This window comes from Gallinula chloropus, assembly GCF_964237585.1.
Source record: "Gallinula chloropus genome assembly, chromosome: 12".
Classification (NCBI taxonomy): Eukaryota; Metazoa; Chordata; class Aves; order Gruiformes; family Rallidae; genus Gallinula; species Gallinula chloropus.
In genome coordinates, this window is record NC_140097.1 from 14,130,657 (window position 1) to 14,151,245 (window position 20,589).

Here is a 20,589-nt window from a genome sequence, read left to right on the forward strand (position 1 = left end):
AACACAAACCCCTATGCCGGTGCCCGTTTGTACACGGCGTGAGCCATACCTAAACCGAACCTCAAATCTCACCCCCTCCCCGCGCCCTGGGGCTGCCCTGGGCTGCCCTCCCCCACCTCCCCCGGGGGTGCCGGGCAGTGCCCGCTGCAGGGCAGGTGTCATGTCCCGGGCGGGCGGGCAGAGGGTGCTGCAGGGCCGGCCCGCACCATCCGGGCGGGCAGCGCCGGCTGCCCCCGCCCTGCACACAAACAGACACGCACAGAAAACAGACACGCACACAAACAGACACGCACACAAACAGACACGCACACGCAGACACCGGCCGCTGGAGGAGAAGATGCGGCTGGCAAACAACGCCTGCATCTGAGCGCAGCAAGGACCAGCCCAGCCGACGAGGAGGTGCGGTACCGACCCATCCTCCTCCTCCTCCCCGAAAAGGAAAAAACACAAAAACCAAAAAAAAAGAAAGAAAAAAAGAAAAAAAAGGAGGCATATATAAAGAGCAGGAAGAAGATTGTTATAATAATTGTTATAATAATCCCCTTTGCAGCCAGACAGGACCAGAGCGGAGAACTGCCCGGTTAGGATGGAGAGATGTGCTAGTGGCTGAAAGGGAGGCAGGGACAAAACTTGAGGATAACTAACCAGCCCTCGGGAGGGAAGGAAACCCCCAGCCCCAAGCCTTGCTGTAGCAGGAGGGGAGGAAGGATCCTCCAGCCCCTCCTCCTCCCCCTATTTTCCCCCTTCTCGCCTAGGCGCTGGGCATTGCACCTCCACCCCAGCAGCGCAGCCCCCTGCCCGAGCCTGCCCCCCCACCCGCCCCTCCCCGTGAACCGCAGCCCCTAAATCGCGGTCCGGCAGCAGAGACAGCAAGGGATTTCCCGGGCACCGGCACCGGCGAGCTGGCGCTGGGTTTGCTTTTTGCTCTTAGCCCCCGGCGCTCGCCGTGCGAAGCAAATCCCTTGGCGGGGGCGGGGGAGCGGGGTGGGGGGACGGGGGGACGGGGGGGGGGAGAGAAGTGGCTTCGTGACAGCGGAGGGAGGAGGGAAATAAAATAAAATAAAACAAACCAAAAAGAAAAAAAAAAAGAGAGAGGGAGAGAAGAGCCAAGAAAGCACTTGCTTCTCATCATCTCCCAGGGAGGAAAGCCAACTCCGTTCTTCTTATGACCCTCTGTTGCAGGGAGCAAAGGGAAGGGTGCTGGGGTAGACCTCCTAACAAAGCAGGGTTCGCGCTGTCCGCACCCCATCGCTACCCCGGCTAGCGGCCGGCTGCGGGAGGTGCGAGGAGGTCGGGAAGGTCGCCGAGGGGAACCCGGGCAATGCCAAAACGAAGCTGCACCAAAAACAAGAAGCAGAAATGAAAGTTTGGAAATAGCATCCGGAGAACCGCAAAGGACCGGGCAGAGCAGAGCTCTCGGCGTCGCATCACCCTCGATGGTGCATTCGAGGAGCTGCAGCAGGGATGTGAACGTCCCCGACCCGCTGCATGGAGAGGGGTAAAGACAGAAAATCCTTGTTATTTATTTATTTATTGGAAGCAATGTACGGGTGACACCCAGAAGGCATCTGAGCCCTGGGAAAAAACCCACCTCTGGACCCAAATGAGAGCGAGAAGAATGAGACAGCAGCCTTGACCCCTACCCTGAGAGGAAGGTGAGCAGAAAGAAGGAAAGAAGATACAGAAAAGCCATGCAAGCACCAAACCTGTAGATTACTGCAGCTCTTTTTTGCTTCACTGAGGACAGATATTTTACTGACAGCCATGCAGCATAAAGGCATCATGCTGATTGTGTTCCTGGAATATTTTATTTCTGGCCATGGGGAATCAGGTAAGCAAAATAAATCAATTTTGCTATTCATGAAACAATTCATCCTAAGTTTAGCAAGGGAAAAGGGAACAGAAATTTGATCTGTTTGTAAAAAAAATAACTATATCAACATTTTAATATCAGATTGGATTTTTGCAAGGAACCTGAGTTGGTCATTATATACAAATGCTTCTTATTCCCTGCATTACACAGCTTCATACCTCAGTCTCCTCCCAAAGATTTATGATAGGATGTACAGTTTCATACATCCTTAAAAGAAAAAAGTGTATTGTTTCTGTGAATGGAAGCAAAGTAAGAGAGAAAGAAAGAGGATTGAGACAAAATGGATATTTATTCTCAGGACTAAACACTGGCTTTCTGACAGGACAAGAGTGAAACAACATCATCCTGTCACTGTAAGAATCTGACTTCATTTTGCATCATTAGAAGTCAGAGACACTGTTTAGGAATTACTATTTATCCAAGTCAGTCCATTCATTCAGTGTATTCCATGACTTAATAGTTAACAGGTAGTGGGTAAGATTAAATTAACATTAGAGAATAAAAAGGGATTAGGACAGAAAGATGAGTTGATTAGTTGTGTGTGTGTATATATGTGGGTGTACAAATAAGCATATGTAGGAATGATACAGCTGTAATGGTCCTGAAAATACCTGGATTGTGATGGTGACAAATTCCTTGGGGGAAAGGAAGTAAAGCATTGGATTTTTAAATTTGTTTCCTTCTTGCAATGGTTTAATACATCCTTAAGTTTAAAAGAGATGAATTATGGAGATCAGGTCAGAAAAATAACAAAAAAATTATTAATAAAACAACAGTACATCCTTATCCTTGGTGACTTTGTCTTTGAGATGCTGGCTTGGGATGTCTCTTTCTGTACAGGAAAGCATAGCAGTGATTTAAATTTCACCTGTGTGCTCAAAGTATTAGGACAGGAACAGCTACCCTGCAAGAGGCAGGTTGTGTGGTTTTAGTTCAGATTATTCCTAGCTAGAATATTTTTGATACACAGACATCAGATTTCCTAACTGCAAGAGATATTTTCCAAAAAACTGAAAACAGCTCATAAATTTACAATCTTGTCCTACTATCCAGTCACTTATTTGGAAGAAAGGCTGTCTATCACAACATGACAGGGAATGAATGGAGGGAGGAGATGTACCTTGGTCTTCTTGCTGTCTTGTCTTGGGCATTGACTAGTTTTCCAGGCTAGGGCTCTCCCTGTAGGATACATATGCTGACACACAGCACAGAAAGGTTACAGGGATGTAAAGTTGCTGTTACTATTGCAGGAAGCAGCCTGTTACAACCTAGCCTAGGTTTGCCCTGCATCCCATTCAGTGTGAAAAAGAATCTTCAAGGAAATGCAGCCCACCGCTGACTGCTTGGAAAGTGGATTAGAGGGGAGAATGTGTGTTCTGTATGGAGCTAGACACACTCAGAATAATGGGGTAGGACCTTGTGAGTAACAGCAAAGTAATTGGATATTGAAGGCGATGACATGAAGGATTCAATGTCACTTCAAATATATACTTCTTGGTCCAAAGGTTGCACAAGCCATCAGCCTATGAAAGCACAAGTGTTACCTGTTCTTTTAAAAACCCTTTTAATAGATAATGTAGAAATTAATTAATCTTGAATTTTACAGGTCCTGTTATAGGCAGGGTCAGTACTACTCAGATTAAGTTCAGACAGTGCTTAGCCCATCTGTGTAAAACGATGTAGAAGTCTCAGCCTTCTCCTGAGCTGAGAGGTGTACAGGGATGTATGGTTTTGACATACTTTATTAGCCTATACAGTAAACTTTCTTTTCAGCCTTCCTGGTCAGAAGTGAAACAAATTGATGGGGCACTTGTGTGGGGAGTACAGTATTTGTGGGGAGTACAGTATTTGCTTTCTGCCATCTCTGTGCAGAAAAGACAAGCCAGGGCTGTCAAGATTGTCTCCTTTGAGCTTTAGATATAATGCCAAGGGGAAAAAAAAACAGAATAAAACAAAGCAAACAAGCCCATGACTCAGTGGTTAAATTGGAGTCACCTAGTTTTTATATTATGAGATGTGACACTTCCCCTAGTCTTATGCAGGTGGAGGACATTATTCCCCCAAATAAACTGCAGTTTATTAGGACAGTTAACGGGACTGACAACAGCTTGGGCTCTTGCTTCAGCCTCAGCCAGCCCCGGACACCCTAAGTGCCCGGGCCAGCTTTTCTCCCGACGGCAGCCCCCCAAGAGGGGGCGTGATCTGGCCAAAAATGGTCAGTTTATCCCCAGGCTTCAAATCCGTTGTAGGACCCGATTATCAGCAGGGTTTGGTTTACCTCCGGTCTGGGATTATTCAACTCATTCGCAAATGGAGATGTAGGTGTTGCAGCCCACCGTTGCTCCAGAAGGGCTGTGGGCAGGCAGAGTGCAACTGGCCACAATGGAAGAGAGCCCAGACCTGGGATCTGATTCTTCTGTCCATGCCCCAGCTCATGGAGGCAGCTTGGCTTTGCAGCATATTCAAAACTTCATTTTTGAGTATTTACAAAGGATGGCTCATTAGCTCCAGTTATCAGGGCTATTTTAATGCAGAAATACACCAGGCTGTTCATAAATGGACGATGACTTGCCAAACTTATTGCATCTTGGCCCCAGACAAACGAACAGGCTATATAGCACTTCTGCTGTAACCTGCATTAAGGGGTAAAATTCTAGGTTTAATTAATAAAAACTTGAGCAACTCATGTCCCTGGGGTGGTTAGTTTTAAAAGAACACTTAAAAGTTTGTTATTATTAAAAAAAAAAAAAAAGTTTAACAGATACAGAACAAGTGAAATCCAGGATGGCCATATGTGCTGAAACTGCTCCATCAAAAACATAGCAGAACATACTATGATGATTTATTGCTTACATGTTGCTTGGAACTGTGATATTCACTCTCCTGGCTCACTGTGGGAGACTTGAACACAGAAAATTACAGATTTGCATATGGAAAAGAAATAAAAGTTCCAATTCAAATCACTCAGAAGATATTAGGCATCTTTTCAGTCACATCAGCAGGCTTTGACTGAGTTGCCATATGACCTTTCTTCTGTCAGGTGTGCAAAGAAGGGTGAAAAAAATACTTTAAAATTTGAACCTGTTTTTTAGTTACTGTCTACAATGCTCTGTGGCATTACAAGGCTCTGAAGTAAGAGATCTCTCTTTGAAATGGTGTCCCAGGAATACCAGTACTATGACCTCCCTTGAACTGCATGATTTCCTAATCATCAGATAACACCATTGTTATAACACGTGCCAGGCATGTGCCATTGACCTGCCACTTAGTGGCATAGCTCTGAGGGACCAAAAAACCAAACAGCTAAATTAATCATATAATTTATGGAGCTGAGCCATCCTCCTCGGAGTAAAAAGCTAATCAACTTCATGACAACACCCAGCACCCATGCGCAATCCAACCGGTTAGTTCTTGATGAATTATTCAGTGAGTCCTCCTGGCAGTTGGGGTAAGTTGTTTGTTCGCCTGGCTGCTCTCTCTCTTCTGCAGCGGTCTCCCCTCACTGTCCAGATTCAACATTTCACGTTGTTTCCACAGAGTCAGTGAGTGATGGACAGGCTGTGCTGTCCTTATGGCCAAGCAATGTTCTGCCAATTGATTGCTTTAAATGCAAAGCTTTTAATCGACTGCAGATTCTGTTTTCCAATCTCTCTCCTTCTCTCAAACTCCCTTCTGCTAATTTGCACTTCATTCTTCTCCCATTTTCCTAATGACACAGCAGTTCAGACAGGAACTGTTTATTGATGTTGCTGCATTAGCAAGCAGACCAGATAACCTTCTTGTGACTGTTTTTCTTCCCTTTCCAGGTTCAGATTAAAACAGCTAAAAAACTCAATACAAGACTAATAACCCATTTATGGGAAATACAAAAAGCAGCCATTCCCTTTTAAAAATGTTTCCTTTTTTACTTTCTCACATTCCTGTCTGCAAAGTTTCCCCTAACTCCCTAAATTTAGAACTCCAGCATCCCATTTCCTCTGTGAAAGCTTCAGTGCTGTAATCCACCAATAGAGATGGACTTTCTTTTAATTACATGATATATTTATCCACAATCCAATAGCATTTGTAACATGGACCCATTCAGAATCAAAACTAAGTAACCTGACTCTTAAAGCTAATGCTTGTTCAAAGCTCAGTTGTAAGACCAGTCCCACTTAAATTCTCCAGAGGCAAAGATGACACGTTTCTGCAGCACTGAGCAAAACCAGTTAATATCCACTGTACATTAAATACAGACATTGTTGTGCTTTCTGTACTTCTAGTAATTTTTACATGAGCATGAATCTAAATGCCACTTGCAAAGACATTCTTGAGGCATGCAATTGTAGCTGATTATAGCTTTGCTGACCTATAAGGATGGATTTATCTTTATTTCAAGCATGACTCAGTGAAATTCACCCTCCAAAACAGACAAAAACTTGGAATTTCAGGTGCTCTGTAAAAAGCAGGAAGCTCTAAACTACTTTGGGGGAAACCTGAGTCCTTTCTCAAGACAAAAAGACTCAGAGAAATGGCAAGGAACATCCCAGATAAAATCTCTGAAGTTCTTTTGCTGTCCGTAGCTGTACTAGGCTCAGATGGAATAAGGATTTAATAAACAGAAAGAAAATACACGAAAACGCATCAAGCAGCCAGGATGGTCTGAGGGCTTGGTGGAGGATCACCAGTAGTGCTAAGAATCACCTGCTCTGCTGAAGTTAGGGAGCAAAGAACAGAACTGATAAAGCCAAACATCCCCATCTTCTTTCCTCCCCAGCTCTGCAACTCCTCCTCTCATAAGTTCACCTCTGTGCTGGCACAGGGAGTTGTGGTGAGACTGAGGAGGGGTCTCTTTCCTTCCTTTGATCTGAGGACTTTTTGGTGCATGTGTAATTGAGGCTCTGCTGCCCTCTAAGCTCTGCCAGTCTCCTAGGACTTCACTGGGATACTTAAAAAAAAGTCTTGGTCATTCCAAGCCCATTCCAGCCACTGGTGGAAGACAATTCCACCAGGAGGAAACTTACAATGTCTCCAGACACCCCCTCTTTCGCTGAGGTTGCTGCTTGCAATGTCTGTAACACAAGCACACATTAAGTCCAAGCTCCTTTGAAGGTGACATCCACCTGTTTCTAAGAGTAGTTGAGAGCACTTTTGGATGATCTGCTTCTGTGATATCTGAAGTTTAAGGCTACCTAACGCACACCATTGGTGAGTGGGATTCAATGAACATACAGCAACTTCATTTTGTGTCCTAATCCTGGGAAGCAAAATGCATGAGGTGTTTTCCAAAACAATGTCCACCTCTCACCTTTCTCTTCTGGCCTGAGGAACTGATGACAGAAGCAACTCAGAGGCAACACTGTGCATGCTGGACACAGTTTTTCACCCTAAACATTCCTTTCCAAAAGAGTTGCATACAGCCTCATTTATGATTTGAGTATTTTTATAAAGCTGAATTATTTTTCATTTACCTAACTTGATTTTAAAACTAATTTTGCCTGAGGAAAGACTGATTATAAACTGAATTGGGATTTTAAAATTTGACCTAGAATAGCTGACCTTTGAACTGCTCCTAGATTGCCCAGGGTTTACAGTCATCTTACGTTTCACTGGAAAGATAATTTCCTGTAGGACTTACATCCAGTGATTTGACTTTGTGACCTCTTGGATTAGATTTATGACCTTGCAAGGTCAGTCTTTAACTCCTTCTAAATGGTTAAGTTGGAAAGAGGACATTGTATGTTATTAGAAAAGCATGTGTCTCCAGTATAGTAATAAGGTTTTGGAATGATCTTTAATTCCAGTTTGTCAGGACACCACTGATTGCCAAACGGTAGATAAAATACACATTGAAGATAATAAAAATTTGCTAGTATTTGCAAACTTGGCAAATAGAATACAGTTGCCTACTCCATATCAAGGTATTTAAACAGAGATTTGATTTTCAGCTTTGCTAAGTATTAACACCAGGTGATCTCAAATGGAGCAGTAGAAACTGAACACCCCTCAAAATTATGCCAATAATGCATAACTGTGGAAATACATGCTTTGTTTATGTGTTTGTATATATAATTTGTGTCTGTAATTTGTTGGGCAGGAATCAACTCATTTCTTAATGCATCTATAGTATATAGTACAGTTTGACTTTGCTTTCTCATAACAATGAAAATAAATGCATTGAATTGATTCAGTCCTCACACACAGAGCTTTACTAGAGTGAAAATAAGGAAACACAGGATTTCTGTGGTTAAACAGACCAACACAACTGCATTTCCAACAGACACCAAAGTTAAGTGCCATAAACATGAGTTTTCTAAAGATCTCAATTTATGAATTAGGCACCAAAACCAAGGACTAGATTTACTGGGAAGCTCCCTCCAAACTTTGTGTAGAAAAGGTGAAGTAGTTCTCTTTAAAAGGAGTACTCTTGGATGTCAGTTCCCAGATGAGGACTCCAAACGTTTACATGGTCACATTTGTTACAGCCTGAGAACTATTTGAGAAATTCTACTTAGCTGTGTTTCTTTTGCCTGTCTTTCAGATCCCATGAGGTTACGAGCCTTCCGCTGTAATGGTCGTTCATGCAACCCTCCAGTGGGAAACCTTGCAACAGGGAGGACACCAGTTACTCTCACCACGTGTGGCCAGAACAGTACAGAACTCTACTGCTTCTACCCAGACCAGAATCTCCTCCATCAGGTGTCCCATGGCTGTGGGCAGCCTCGCTGCACCAAATGTAATGCCAACCAGCCTGATAACTCCCATCTCCCTGCTGACATGACAGATGATTTCTTTGCAAACCCCATATCCTGGTGGCAGTCTGCCCAAGGGGTACACAGGGAAGAAATCAGACTGGACTTTGAAACAGAGTTCTACTTGACCCATGTCATTGCTGTGTTCAAGTCACCTCGCCCAGCTGCGATGGTGTTGGAAAGATCCCAGGACTATGGGCAGACTTGGAGGCCCTACAAGTATTTCTCCACCAACTGTACAGCGACTTTTGGGCTCCAAGATGATCTCCTTGAGGAGGGCTCCATGTGCACTTCCAGGTATTCAGATGCAGTGCCCTGCACTAGAGGAGAGGTAAGCAATAACTAACATTTGGACTATGTTTAATGTCAAACAGCTGAAGATTGAGTGCAAATCAGAGCGTATGTGCTCAAAGAGGTACTGCACATAGAAATTAAGAAAGGTAGCCCATCCTCAAAGGCTTTGTGTTAAGAAAATAAAGGTGGAGAAGAGAAATTATATATTAATTAAAATAAATGGAAACTTTAACAAATTGCTTTTACAAGAGTTGCACAGGATAGGTTAACATTGCCTAATTTTCCATTGCAAACACCAACAACTGAACTAGAATTCCAACAGAACAGATGTAAGGAAATTCACATTTGCAGAGTCTGATTTACCCAGACTGGTTTCCTGTTTTAAGATGACATTAACTGCATGGCCTTTACTTTTCTTCTCTGTATAAAAGTCCTAGATGATTGGATGACTTTTAAATACATCTTTTCCCTAAGTTTAACGTAACTTTTCTTGTAGGGAGTGACCACACAGGTTGCATCTAGACATAGGCTCAGAAATTAAGCTGTTTCTAAACAGAAGTGGAAGTGAGCAGCCAGATTTCAATATTCATTGGTGGGAAAAGGCTCTCCCTTGGTCTGAACATTTTGATGTGCTGTTCAGACTTTATTTTAAAATAAATGTGCTATTGCTCTGATAAATTCCTCTGACAAGAACATTAACGGTGGCTTAGTAATCAGGTAGTTAGGTATAACCTTTTTCTTTCATCTATTTTGAAACAGTTTAGATGGGAAAGATGGTAAATGTAATAGGTAGTGCTTTATAGAGGAGACCTAAAGGCACAAAGTGAGATTATAAGACATTCTTATAATCACAACAGAGGCCAAAGTCCTTTCTCTTCCATCTCTCTTCCTTAGAGAGGTCACAATACCCTTGGTTTCCCTGTCCTGAATAATAGTAATACTTTCCTACAAATTAAGTTCAGGAGTGAGGTGAATGGTCCAGATACTCTTCAAAAACCATGGTGGTTTCAGCAGTGCACTTCAAAAAGCACTTGAGAAGAAACCAATGGCTGTACCATGCTTGAGGAAACGAAACAGCCGTATGGAGAGACTGAGTTCATCTTTGTGCAACAGGCTGGGAAATATCTCTGCGTATCAGAAATCTGGAGCAGATCATCTGACTGCTAAAGTGTCTTGTTCCTGGGAGTAGTAATTCTGCTGGTCAGTTATCATGATACATTTAAGTAAAATACATCCAAATGTCTTCTGTAAAGAGATTACAGTTTGCCACGTCAATACAGAATCGAGGCAACTAATATAATTTTTCAGCCTTACGTGCCTTCCTCTCAAAAATCTGGAAGCACTTTGCACGATCCATTTAATGATCTTCAGCACACATATAAGGGTCCTGTTGCCATTTCACAGATGGGGAAAGAGCAGCACGAAAAGGTGAAGTGTTTCATGGTAAATCAAGACAATTCTGGTTGAGTAAGAAGCAGAATTCAGACTCTTAGGTATATGCCTTGGCCTTAAGCACAAAACAATGCTTCCTTCTCTACCACAGTATCCCCTGTTGCCCTGCACAGGGGCCTACTTAACCTTGGGGAATATCATTAAGACCATGTGTTGCTGCTACAACAAATTTGAGAAGTAGATGGCAGAAAATCAAATAATAAAACATTCATCCAACACAAGTCCGTGTGATTTTAAGTCAAAATGATTCTGGCAACTTGGACATCAAGATCTGAGATGAATGTGTGCATGCTTAATTAATCTACTCTGTAGTAATAGATGACAGATAACAATAGCAATAGTGAGACCAGTCATATATTTAAAGGTCACAAATACATGCTTCTAATCTTTATCCTATTTGTAAAGGCAAAAATTCTTAACTGTTCCATCAGCTTTGGTACACCAACCTCCAACATAACATCATGGACTAAAACCAACCCCTTGTTTTTGAGGTCTGTTCATCTACTCTAAGTGCATCTACAGGAAGTGTCTGTGTGGAGGTTCATGCATCAACTGAATCCTTCTTTACCTACATGTCCATCCATCTGTTTTTCTAATTTATAAAGACCTTCAGGTCAGTCAACGTAAATCAAAACTCTGGCCCAAACAGAAGGAGAAATTACCACAATGTAATTTGTATCAGACATTAATGTGACTTACAGTTCAAAAGTCATATAGGGGATACCAGGACTCAAACGTTTCAGCCTTCATCCTGACAGCACGTGCACTCAAGGAGCTGAGAGATTTGGAGCATGTTTTTAAGAAATTAAAATATCGGGAAACAAAACCAAACCTCTCCAAAGATGATGTTTGCACCAGAGGAAGACATTAGCATGCAAAATGAGGTAGAACACTGACCTGCTTACAGCCACCAGACCTAAAAAGAGACCCTTCCCCTGTTGGGTCTAGCTAGGGGAAGGGAGTTTTGAATCAAAGGCTGGTTCATTTATGTGAGTGTCTGTGTGACAGATGACACCAATGAAGTGTGATATAATAAACCCATTACTGGAATACACTGGGGGCTGGAAGAATTGTGTATGCCTGAATTAAGTAACTTGTTTCTATGGCAACATGTTAAGTGTGCCTTGTGCAGAAGACCTGTTCATTCTCCATTTGGTATCCTGTGGTGACCTCTTTAGGGACAGAAGTCCCCAGCAGTGCCTTTTGTCAAAGATGAGTGGACTCGATTTGTAGATAAAAGACTTTTAATCACTTTTCATTCACTCTGTGAATGCCAGATCAAGACATGTTGTGATGGGATGCAGTTCTGTCTGATTCAAAAGCCACCAGGTTGTTCAGATGGAAGCCACAGTCAAGCCAGTGGAAACCCTTTTCTTCTACACTGACACTGAAGACCTCTGGTGCCTTTCTCCATCTACTGGGACTGCCTGAACAACAGTTATGGCAGAGAGGAACCACTTGCACACAGACACCAAGGCAGGCCAGGACCAGGGCTCTGTGTGGGATGTATGTGATCCTGTTCTTAGGACCTACATATTTTGGTGTCTTTTCTCAGGCTTTTATTTTTCTGCATTCATGCCAAACCTTTTGATAAACAAAGAAGGATCCTACACACACATACTTCATTAGGTGGTAACATCAATAATTCAAGAGGTCACCACTGAGGCTTCAGTGGCTTCTTAAAGACCTGATCTCATATGGCAGAGGGGTCACTGAAAAGTAACATGCTCAGCACATCACAAGGTTGAATTCCTAGCAGATAAGATGCAAGGGCAGGGTCCTGCACTGCAGTGAATTGTACAATAGCCATCAGGTCTGGCCTCTCAAAGTTGTGTGATGCTTGGGTTATGCTGACTTCCAGCCGGAAAGGATTCCAGGAGGGATTAGTCACTAGTGAAGGTAAGTGCACGAATGTTATGACTAGGGCTGTCTGTTCAGCATTTCATTTAATATGAACTGTAGAGGAGATAGAATGCAGAGGCAAGTTGAGAGGAAGCAGTTAACACCAGCAGTGTAAACAAGCAGATAGCACTGCCAGGCCCTGCTTCCCTGGAGGAAGAATTAAGGGGCTCAAGGGTTTGACTCTGAAGGGAATTTGAACTGACGAGACCAATCCAGCATTCCCATCTCTGGCAAGTGAACTTCAGGAAGGCACCATGTGTCCTACTCTGACCTGGTTTGCAATGAGCCACTTCAGAGACATTAGGAACTTGCCAAAAAGACACAGTAAGGTTTTTTTTTTTAAGCATTGCTTCTGCATTTTCTGCAGCAGATATCACAATTTATCTTCACACCTTTTTTATAAAATCTTAGTGGAGTTGTAGCCATGACTTTTTTTTTCCCAAGTTTCAGCAGTGAAACAATTCTTGTCTAAAATGCTATGAATTTTAGAGATTCATTGCCATAATTTTCAGACTCCAGGCAAAAGAACACTTGCTTGCTCTACAGTTGTCCACACATCACTGTCACGGTGAGGCTGTGCAGTTAGTTAAATCTGTTCATGTGTAAGAATTCAGCCAAGACCTAGAGGTGTAAGTGGCTCCACTTGTAAGAAATGGATGCTCTCCCATGAGACTACAGCTTGGTTGACAGTGGTTGATACTGACAGTGATGGGTTGTTTTAACTTCGCCTGACAATTCAGCAAAGTGAAATGAGTCTCGTTCTCTCACCAGTTCCCAGTCAGGCTGTCTGTATCACAGAACTCCTTATGCCAGTATCATTCCTCAGAATGAAAAAGGACACTGCACTGTGGGAGCATGGAAACTTTCTCCCATCTCCATGTAAGGAGGTGCAATGTAGGATGGAAGGAATTTTGTCCATTCCCTGTATCCAGACTGCAAGCTGAAGGTTTTGGTGCTCAATAGTCTAGATTTTGTACTCCGTTACCTGGCTTGACAGAAGATACAAACCTTGCCTTTCTACAGAGATGCAGAGATTTACATCTGCAGATAACCTGAACCTATGGAATACGTTTTGTCTGCATAGCTCCTCAGATTTGTCTGCCTCTAACTCCTGTTGTGCAGCCTTTCCCCATCACCACATTGGCAGCAATACCAAACATTAATATTAATGCCACACTGACTAGATTACTGGAATAACCTCAAAGCAAATTCAAACTGAAGGGACACTGACCCTTTCTGTTTTGGAAAACACAGATTGAATTCAAGATGCCACTGTCTTGACAGTAGCTGAGTTTACCCAGATCAGAGAAATTTTTTAAAAATCAAATGCACAGTTATTTCGCTAACACACTATCATATTCTATACTGGCTTTAAAGTTTTATTCTCTGGAAGGGCAGAAAAGCAGTGGATCTTGATTTAAAACCACTATTCCATGAATTGTCAGAGTGGGCCTTCTAATAGGTAAGAGAATAGTTAGACTTTCTCCATACTCCAAAAGTATCACAAAATAGGAAACAGGCTGCTTCTTAGTAAAGACTAGTGCAGCACAAGATGGAAGAATTCATTTTAGTCAAGTGGCTCCATCAAATAAATCAGAGGATATTTGCCACTGGGTAGGAAAAATTCTGAGACAATTGTTTACTATTCTTTTACCAACAAAATCAACTCACATGAAAATCTCTTAATGAAGAGGATTTAGGACTGATGAGAGTTTTTATTGCAGCTTCCTTCTGATGGGCCTAGTATAAGCACACAGACATTTCTGATCTCATTAACCTGATTGTGTGCAACATGATCAACATAGTTTAAGGATGATTTGTAATACCAAATTCTTGCTCTGCACAAGGATCTTCTTTTGTAGGAGGCCATGCATTGGCACTGCCCTCCATTTCTGACTCATTCCTTGACCTTAGGCTATGAGCTTGCAAGGGGGAACCTTTGTTTTGTCCACATCTTTTCTGACTAACACTGGCTGGAAGATCAGGTTAAGAAAACAGAATTATCTGCATCAAGAATGGAGAAGCAAAATATATGGCAAGAAATCAAAAATCTGAGACACTGTCTCTGGAATGAAGATGATCTCTTGATTGGTGATAAAACATCATCACCCTCTGTGAACCTGTGCCAGCTTGTGTACAGCAGAACTATTCCTCTAACAGTGGTTACATTTTTTAGCTTTGCACACTTACAGCATTCTCCAGACTTCCTTGCTCTTAGAAAGGTCAGGAGAGGACAGGGTAGTGTCCATCTTTCTGAGGCGCAGCTGATGGACTTTTGAAAATGAGAATGACAAATATGCGCTTGATAGCAGATATGCAGATAAGCATGAATGTCCTACTCAGCATTCAGCTCCAGTGTCAGCTCCTGATTATAAGGGAAACTCAGGATCTAGATGTATTTCCACAACGGGTTGAGACTATAGAGGTGCTGAATACCCTCAACTTCCAGCCTATCCAATGGAAGCAGAAAGATTTCTAGGGTGTCTCTTGGCAGACTTAACCACCATCAGCTTTTCTTCTGCAGCTGTGTATATGGTACTATTATGAAATCTGCACACTGATGTTTAGAGAAACAACCAGCAGATTTCAGAGCAGTCTCTTACACCAAAAAAACAACAGAGGTCTGCAGAGCCTTCTAATTTTCTACAGAGAAATTAGATGAGAAATAGCTTTACAGTGAACATCATGGGAACCTCTTTTCAGAGCCTGCATCTTAATTATAAGAGGTCACTTCTTTATCATTACTCTCTCTTCATACCTTTTACGTTACTATACTGGAAAACTGCAATTTTGCACAGCGTCTCTGGGAAATGAAAAATTACTCATATTTTTTCAAAGGCAGAAGTCAAACATCTGTTGGACTAGGTGATCTCTAGAGGTCCCTTCCAACCCCTACCACCCTGTGATTCTGTGATCTGTCCAGAAGGAATCTGCTTCATAGGCTTTGGAAATGCAAAACTTGTGAATTAAAAGAAAGGAAGAAATAACACAGGAAAAAGATGGAGTGTCTCTTCTCACAGCTTATGATTCTAGCAGTCCACTAATGCTTAGATCCATTTCTAATCTCATCTTCAAAACACTTATGTGAAAACGGTTGGGATGGCCAAACTCTCATCTTTTACCCATTATTATTTAAATTGCATGTATTGAACATCCATCTTTAGGGAATCTCAGATAATATTATGGACATAAATTTACTAATCTTCTTCCCATTCCATGAAGTAGTTGAGGACCTGTATCCTATTTTTTAAAAAAGTAAGCAACACATACAACAGACTGAATTCACTGGAATTCCAGAACAGCATGAGGCTTAAGTTGTGCTGGGGCTTTGGGCAAATAGTTGCATTTCCAACTCTGTATTTTGGTCCCAATGACATCTTTTCTTTTTTTACAGAAATAAAATTCTTCCCTGTACCATATAAAATTATCAATGCACATATATAACCACCACCTATCTGTCTCCTAATTTAGGATTTTTTTCCCTCAGGGAACTGTAAACCCAAATACATTAGTTTAAAATTTAATAATGTATTTTTATTAGAGAAAAATTTAGTGGTTTGACTTTGGGGTTTTTTAGGTAAATTATGCATTTATGGAAAAATAATTCAGGGCATGTAAGGTGACATACAAGAATTGTTTTAAAAGTTCATCCCAATACATACAATAGACTAATAAATGTAACTCAGAGTTTGTAACATATCGCTCTTGACAGTAGGGCAACAGGTATGTTAAGGAAGATGTAATGACTGTCACTTCAATGTAAGAGAAAACATCCAATCAAATATTTAAAATAAGCCAAGGGATGGTGAATACATTTTTGTAGTCTTCCTTGTGCTCAAGGTTCTTAACCACCAAATTCAAGGAGAATGTGTCCCCCAAAAAGGAAGATACAGGAAAATTCCATTTTCCAGTTTTATGCATATATGAAATGATGCTGCTAAACTGATTTAAATACCAAATAAAACTCTGCTACCTATGTGCAAAAGGCAGCTCACCTAAGCCTACTTACAGTGGCAGAACATCTCTGTTTTTACTCTGCTGATACCAAATGTCTTTGTACAAGTAAGTCCTCAATATCTTTGATTTTTACAAAGTCAAGGGAGGCTAATTCCTTAGTGGTTGAATCCAAGAATACAGAAATGCCACTCCCAAAAGACTTCACTAGTGTTATGTCACCTAAATCAGATCTTTTAACACTTAACAAGTCTTGCCTTGGGAGACATAAGGACAAACAAATCCAGTCTCACTGTTGAGCTTATTCCAGACAGAAATGTGTTATGAATTAATCATACAAGCAAACTCTTGTACCTCAACTGGAATGGAATACTTGTTTTTCTTAAAAGGATGCCACAACCCCCATGGGACATCGAAGCTATTAACATCTCTACTCACAAATACTGTTCAGAGTTCTAAGGGGATATGTAAAATGCCAAAGAAACTTCCCTCAAGAGATGCAATGCCAGAAATGAAAATATTTGCAAAACAATAAAACCACAGGGAACCCAACCTTTTTCCAAGCTGTCAAGCAAAGAAACAAGAAACAATACAGCTCCGTGAAAGCAAATGGCCCTATGCTGAGAAAAGAGCACCCAACAGCTGCTATTTTGCCTGAAGAACTCAGTGTTATCTGGATGCCAATTAAGACATGGGGAGGATGGATAATTGACTTGAGATCTCAGAACATGAATCCATCTCTTTAAACTTAGGCTGTAAACAAACCAGCTTTCTAGCAGTGCAATACAGTACACCAGATTTTTTTTCACAGTTAACATAGCACAATGCAAGACTATTGTTATCAAGAAGAAGTACAATCCCAGAGAGTAAAAAGAAATACTTTGGCCACTGTCTAGTCATTCTTTTTCAGAGGGGCCCAGTAAAAACTCTTGTTTTTCACCTCATTCATTTCCCCTCTCTGTCTCCTGTGAGGAGATCCATAGCCATTCACACCTGGGATCTCTGGGGCACAGAAACATTAAGCCTCTTGCTCAGCCTTGTTTAAGGAGGTAACTGGCAAGGACCAGTGCAGATCTTACAGAAGCTAATGACATTTTGATTACCTTTTTTCAGATGTCTTGTCTTGGAGCGTAGTACCTCTAGCATTTATGTTCTCAAGCCAGTGATCTGCTAGGTATCCTCTGGAGAGCTATCCTGAAAGGAGATATCATTTTTACTGAGCATATTTATTAGAGAAACCATAGACAAGAGACTAAATGTGAGAATAGGACTTATAAAAACCAGTCACCAGAGTGTTTTACCCTTGGTTCCTCTGTTTTCTGTGACTTTAAAACAGTTTCACAAAGACTTTTAATGATTAGCATCCCAGTAGTTAGTTTTCAACACTGGATTAAAATCTCTGAATTTAGCAGGTACTGCAGAAAATTCAGTCAAATTCACTGCCTTGGTCTTAGATTAACTGTCCACGTGGGAGGAAGATTTTTGCATCTGTAGACAACCAGATGCTCAGGAATCTGAGAAACCACTCCAGCTCTGTGTGGTCCACAAGGGACTGGGAAGAAAGAGACAGGAGACAAGGTTCATAAAACTGGCTTCCACTAAAAAATCAAACCATCCTGTATTAGGGGAACTGGACAGAAGAGATTTGGTCTTTGTCCTGTAAATTCATCAACAAGAGGAATGCTGGGCACCTGGACAAAACCAAATGGACCATTTGCTTATGGTTCCATTGACTGGGGGAATGTAGACACTGGGGTGGAAAGGCCTGGGGTGTATTGTCATGGCTTCATTGGTCAGGGGAATGTAGACACCTGCACTGCACAGCCTGGGCAGTCTGCCCACAGCTCTGAGATCACCAAACAGGATCCGGGCACCTCTGATCTCACCAAACAGGACTGTTTGCAGCTTTGTAAGTAGCTGATAGTATAAGACAAGGGAATTAAAAGAAAATAATAACAGAGTTAACCAAACAGAAAATGCTGCATAAAGGTGGGAAATGTGCCACTGCCTCTACTGGGGTACTGGCAGGTGTAGATCTGTGCAAAGCCTGGCAGATGATTCTGTTAAAAGGAGTTTATCTCCCCATGTGCCATCAACATGTAACATAATTATCTTCCAAGGATGTACCACAAGCTCTCTTCTGAAGTTTACACCTGGCTCATGTAAGCAAAAAGGAGCAGAAGTATTTCACATGCTGCAAGTATTTACATTGGTCAGTTCACTAGAAAGAAAAAAATAAAGAAAAATGCAAAGAGCAAGAGAAAGAAGGAATCCCTATGGAAACAAAGCTTTCATTCCTCTGAGTTAGTCACCACTTCTAAAACAGGACCAAAGAACCCTGAGGGCAAGTCCTTCTGCTATGACAGAAAAACTCCATCAGCAGAGAAAAGGTCTTAAATTGGAGTTAGTGTATCCCTAGAGAACATCTAAGTCTGGAAACAAATGCAACCACTCATCTAAGTCACTGGCATGGACTGTGGTGCAGACGTCTGCTGTCAACCTCTCCCCAAAAGCCACAGAAACAAACACACCCTGAGAGATAGAGAAGGGTAGAGCGGTGCATGTTCTAAAATACAGTATGTCCCTTTAGTCAGTGTTAAACACCAAATTAGAACTGTGATACTCAAAACCAAACTACAGCTGCTCCAGAGAACTATCAAACAGCATAAAAACTGTGACAGAAGAGTATCAAGCCACAGCCAGCCAGCAGGCACAAAGCACCTTTGGTCATATGAGCTCACTGCAGTGTAGCTTGTTCTCCAAATGAATAAATCAGTTGACTTTTTTTGAAGACAAGGTTCTCCCAATGCTTACTCACCCTAAACCAAGCTGTGTTTTCTAGCACATAGTTAAGTGACCAAGCCAAAAGTCTGATCACAGTTTCCACCTTTCACAGATACCCTCAGTGCATTAGTGTACCAGACTCCAGAACTCATGCTAAAGCCAGGTTCCTAAAATGCTTTGAGAAATTTTGATGGCATTAATACTGCATTTATGCCAATAAGCCTTGGCCTGTTGTCACTTGGCTCACAAACACAAGGAAGAAACCAACACTTGACAAGTTATTAGGTATTGGATGAACTGCAAGAAGTGACTGGGCTCAGTAACCCCAGGGAAAGATGTTTAAACGAAGGTGTTCCCTTTCTCACATCTGAGATGGGATGAAAGCAGGTGCACAGTCACTTGCTGTGGCTTGTCCAGCTTGTTTTAACTCAGCTGTGAAGTTCTGGGATTAGTCACAGCCCCACAGCTGCTTGTGCAGAGTCTTCTAAATAGGAACTATTGCTTTTTCCCAGACAATGCTTTGGAATGTTTTCTGTATATGCAGAGTCCTGTACCTATTCTTGTACGGGTATCTTCTGTCTTTCAGGTGATTTATCGTGCCTTAAGTCCAGCTAACAAGATCGAAGACCCCTATAGTCCTGAGGCTCAAGATCTCCTGAAACTCACCAACCTCCGCCTTCTTTTGTTAAAAAGACAGGAGTGTCCATGCCACGGTTCAGGATTGGTAGAGAAACCTCAGAGATTTGCCCACTATGCTATTTATGACCTGATCATACGGGGAAGCTGCTTTTGCAATGGGCATGCAGAGGAATGTGAGCTTGCCAACAGGACAGGAGTCATGGAGAACGTGGTGAGTTCACTAACATTCACAGTAGATGTTCACCAAATAGACTTGTTACCTGCTTGTGCTCTCTCAGCCTAACCATACATTTTGTGTATGATCCTGTCCAAGCCTCCTAAAGACTGTCTAAAAAAGGGCAGCACTGTCAATCCACCTTAGTGAAATCTAAAGCTCTCTTGGAAAAGTTTTCCCTTGCTGCAGTTCCATGGGTATTCATTGTATTGCTAGAGATGGGTCCTTCTAAAAACTCAGGACCCCAAAATACCTTCAAACTATGAAGGGGCTTTATATTTGGAACAGAGATCCAACTCCAAATATAGCGAATGAAATCTCCTACCTATATACCTGCACAGAACCAAACTAGTATCTTTGATACAAAGACTGTCCTAACCAGAATTTCAGCATCAGATCCTGAATCTCAGATTTTCTGAGTTTGGGAGACACAGTCAGTTCTGTCATACTTAAAGCTTCAGCTTTCATTTTTTCAGGCTTCTGTGGTTTTTTACTTGCACTACATAGGCAGCTGTGTCCAGGATGATAAAATAATTTCCACTCCCCTCTCATTTACCTATTCAGCTTAAAATAAGTTAGAACATTTGAAAAAAAAGAAAAAGCCAAACTTTGTAGGAAGATTATTCTATAGTACTATGAGCAGTCCCTCCCTGTCGTTCGTCTGCACCCTGGGTGTGCAGAGGGTGTGAGCCGGGTTTGTATGCATCCGCAGAAGCTGCGATTCAGGGGCGGGGGGGAATGACTCC

General features: G+C 42.0%; 1 protein-coding gene across 1 annotated transcript in view; it reads left to right on the top strand.

The window, feature by feature from the left end:
- Positions 1–1,764: 1,764 nt before the first annotated feature.
- The window catches only part of LOC311196034 (netrin-4-like), a gene marked incomplete at both ends in the record, with an annotated part of 45,154 nt that continues 26,329 nt past the window's right edge, over positions 1,765–20,589 (top strand). Inside the window, 3 exons of the mRNA XM_084269527.1 lie at positions 1,765–1,831; positions 8,394–8,935; positions 19,577–19,840. Coding sequence (XP_084125653.1) covers positions 1,765–1,831; positions 8,394–8,935; positions 19,577–19,840 — 873 coding nt within the window. The remainder of the gene's footprint in view (positions 1,832–8,393; positions 8,936–19,576; positions 19,841–20,589) is intronic.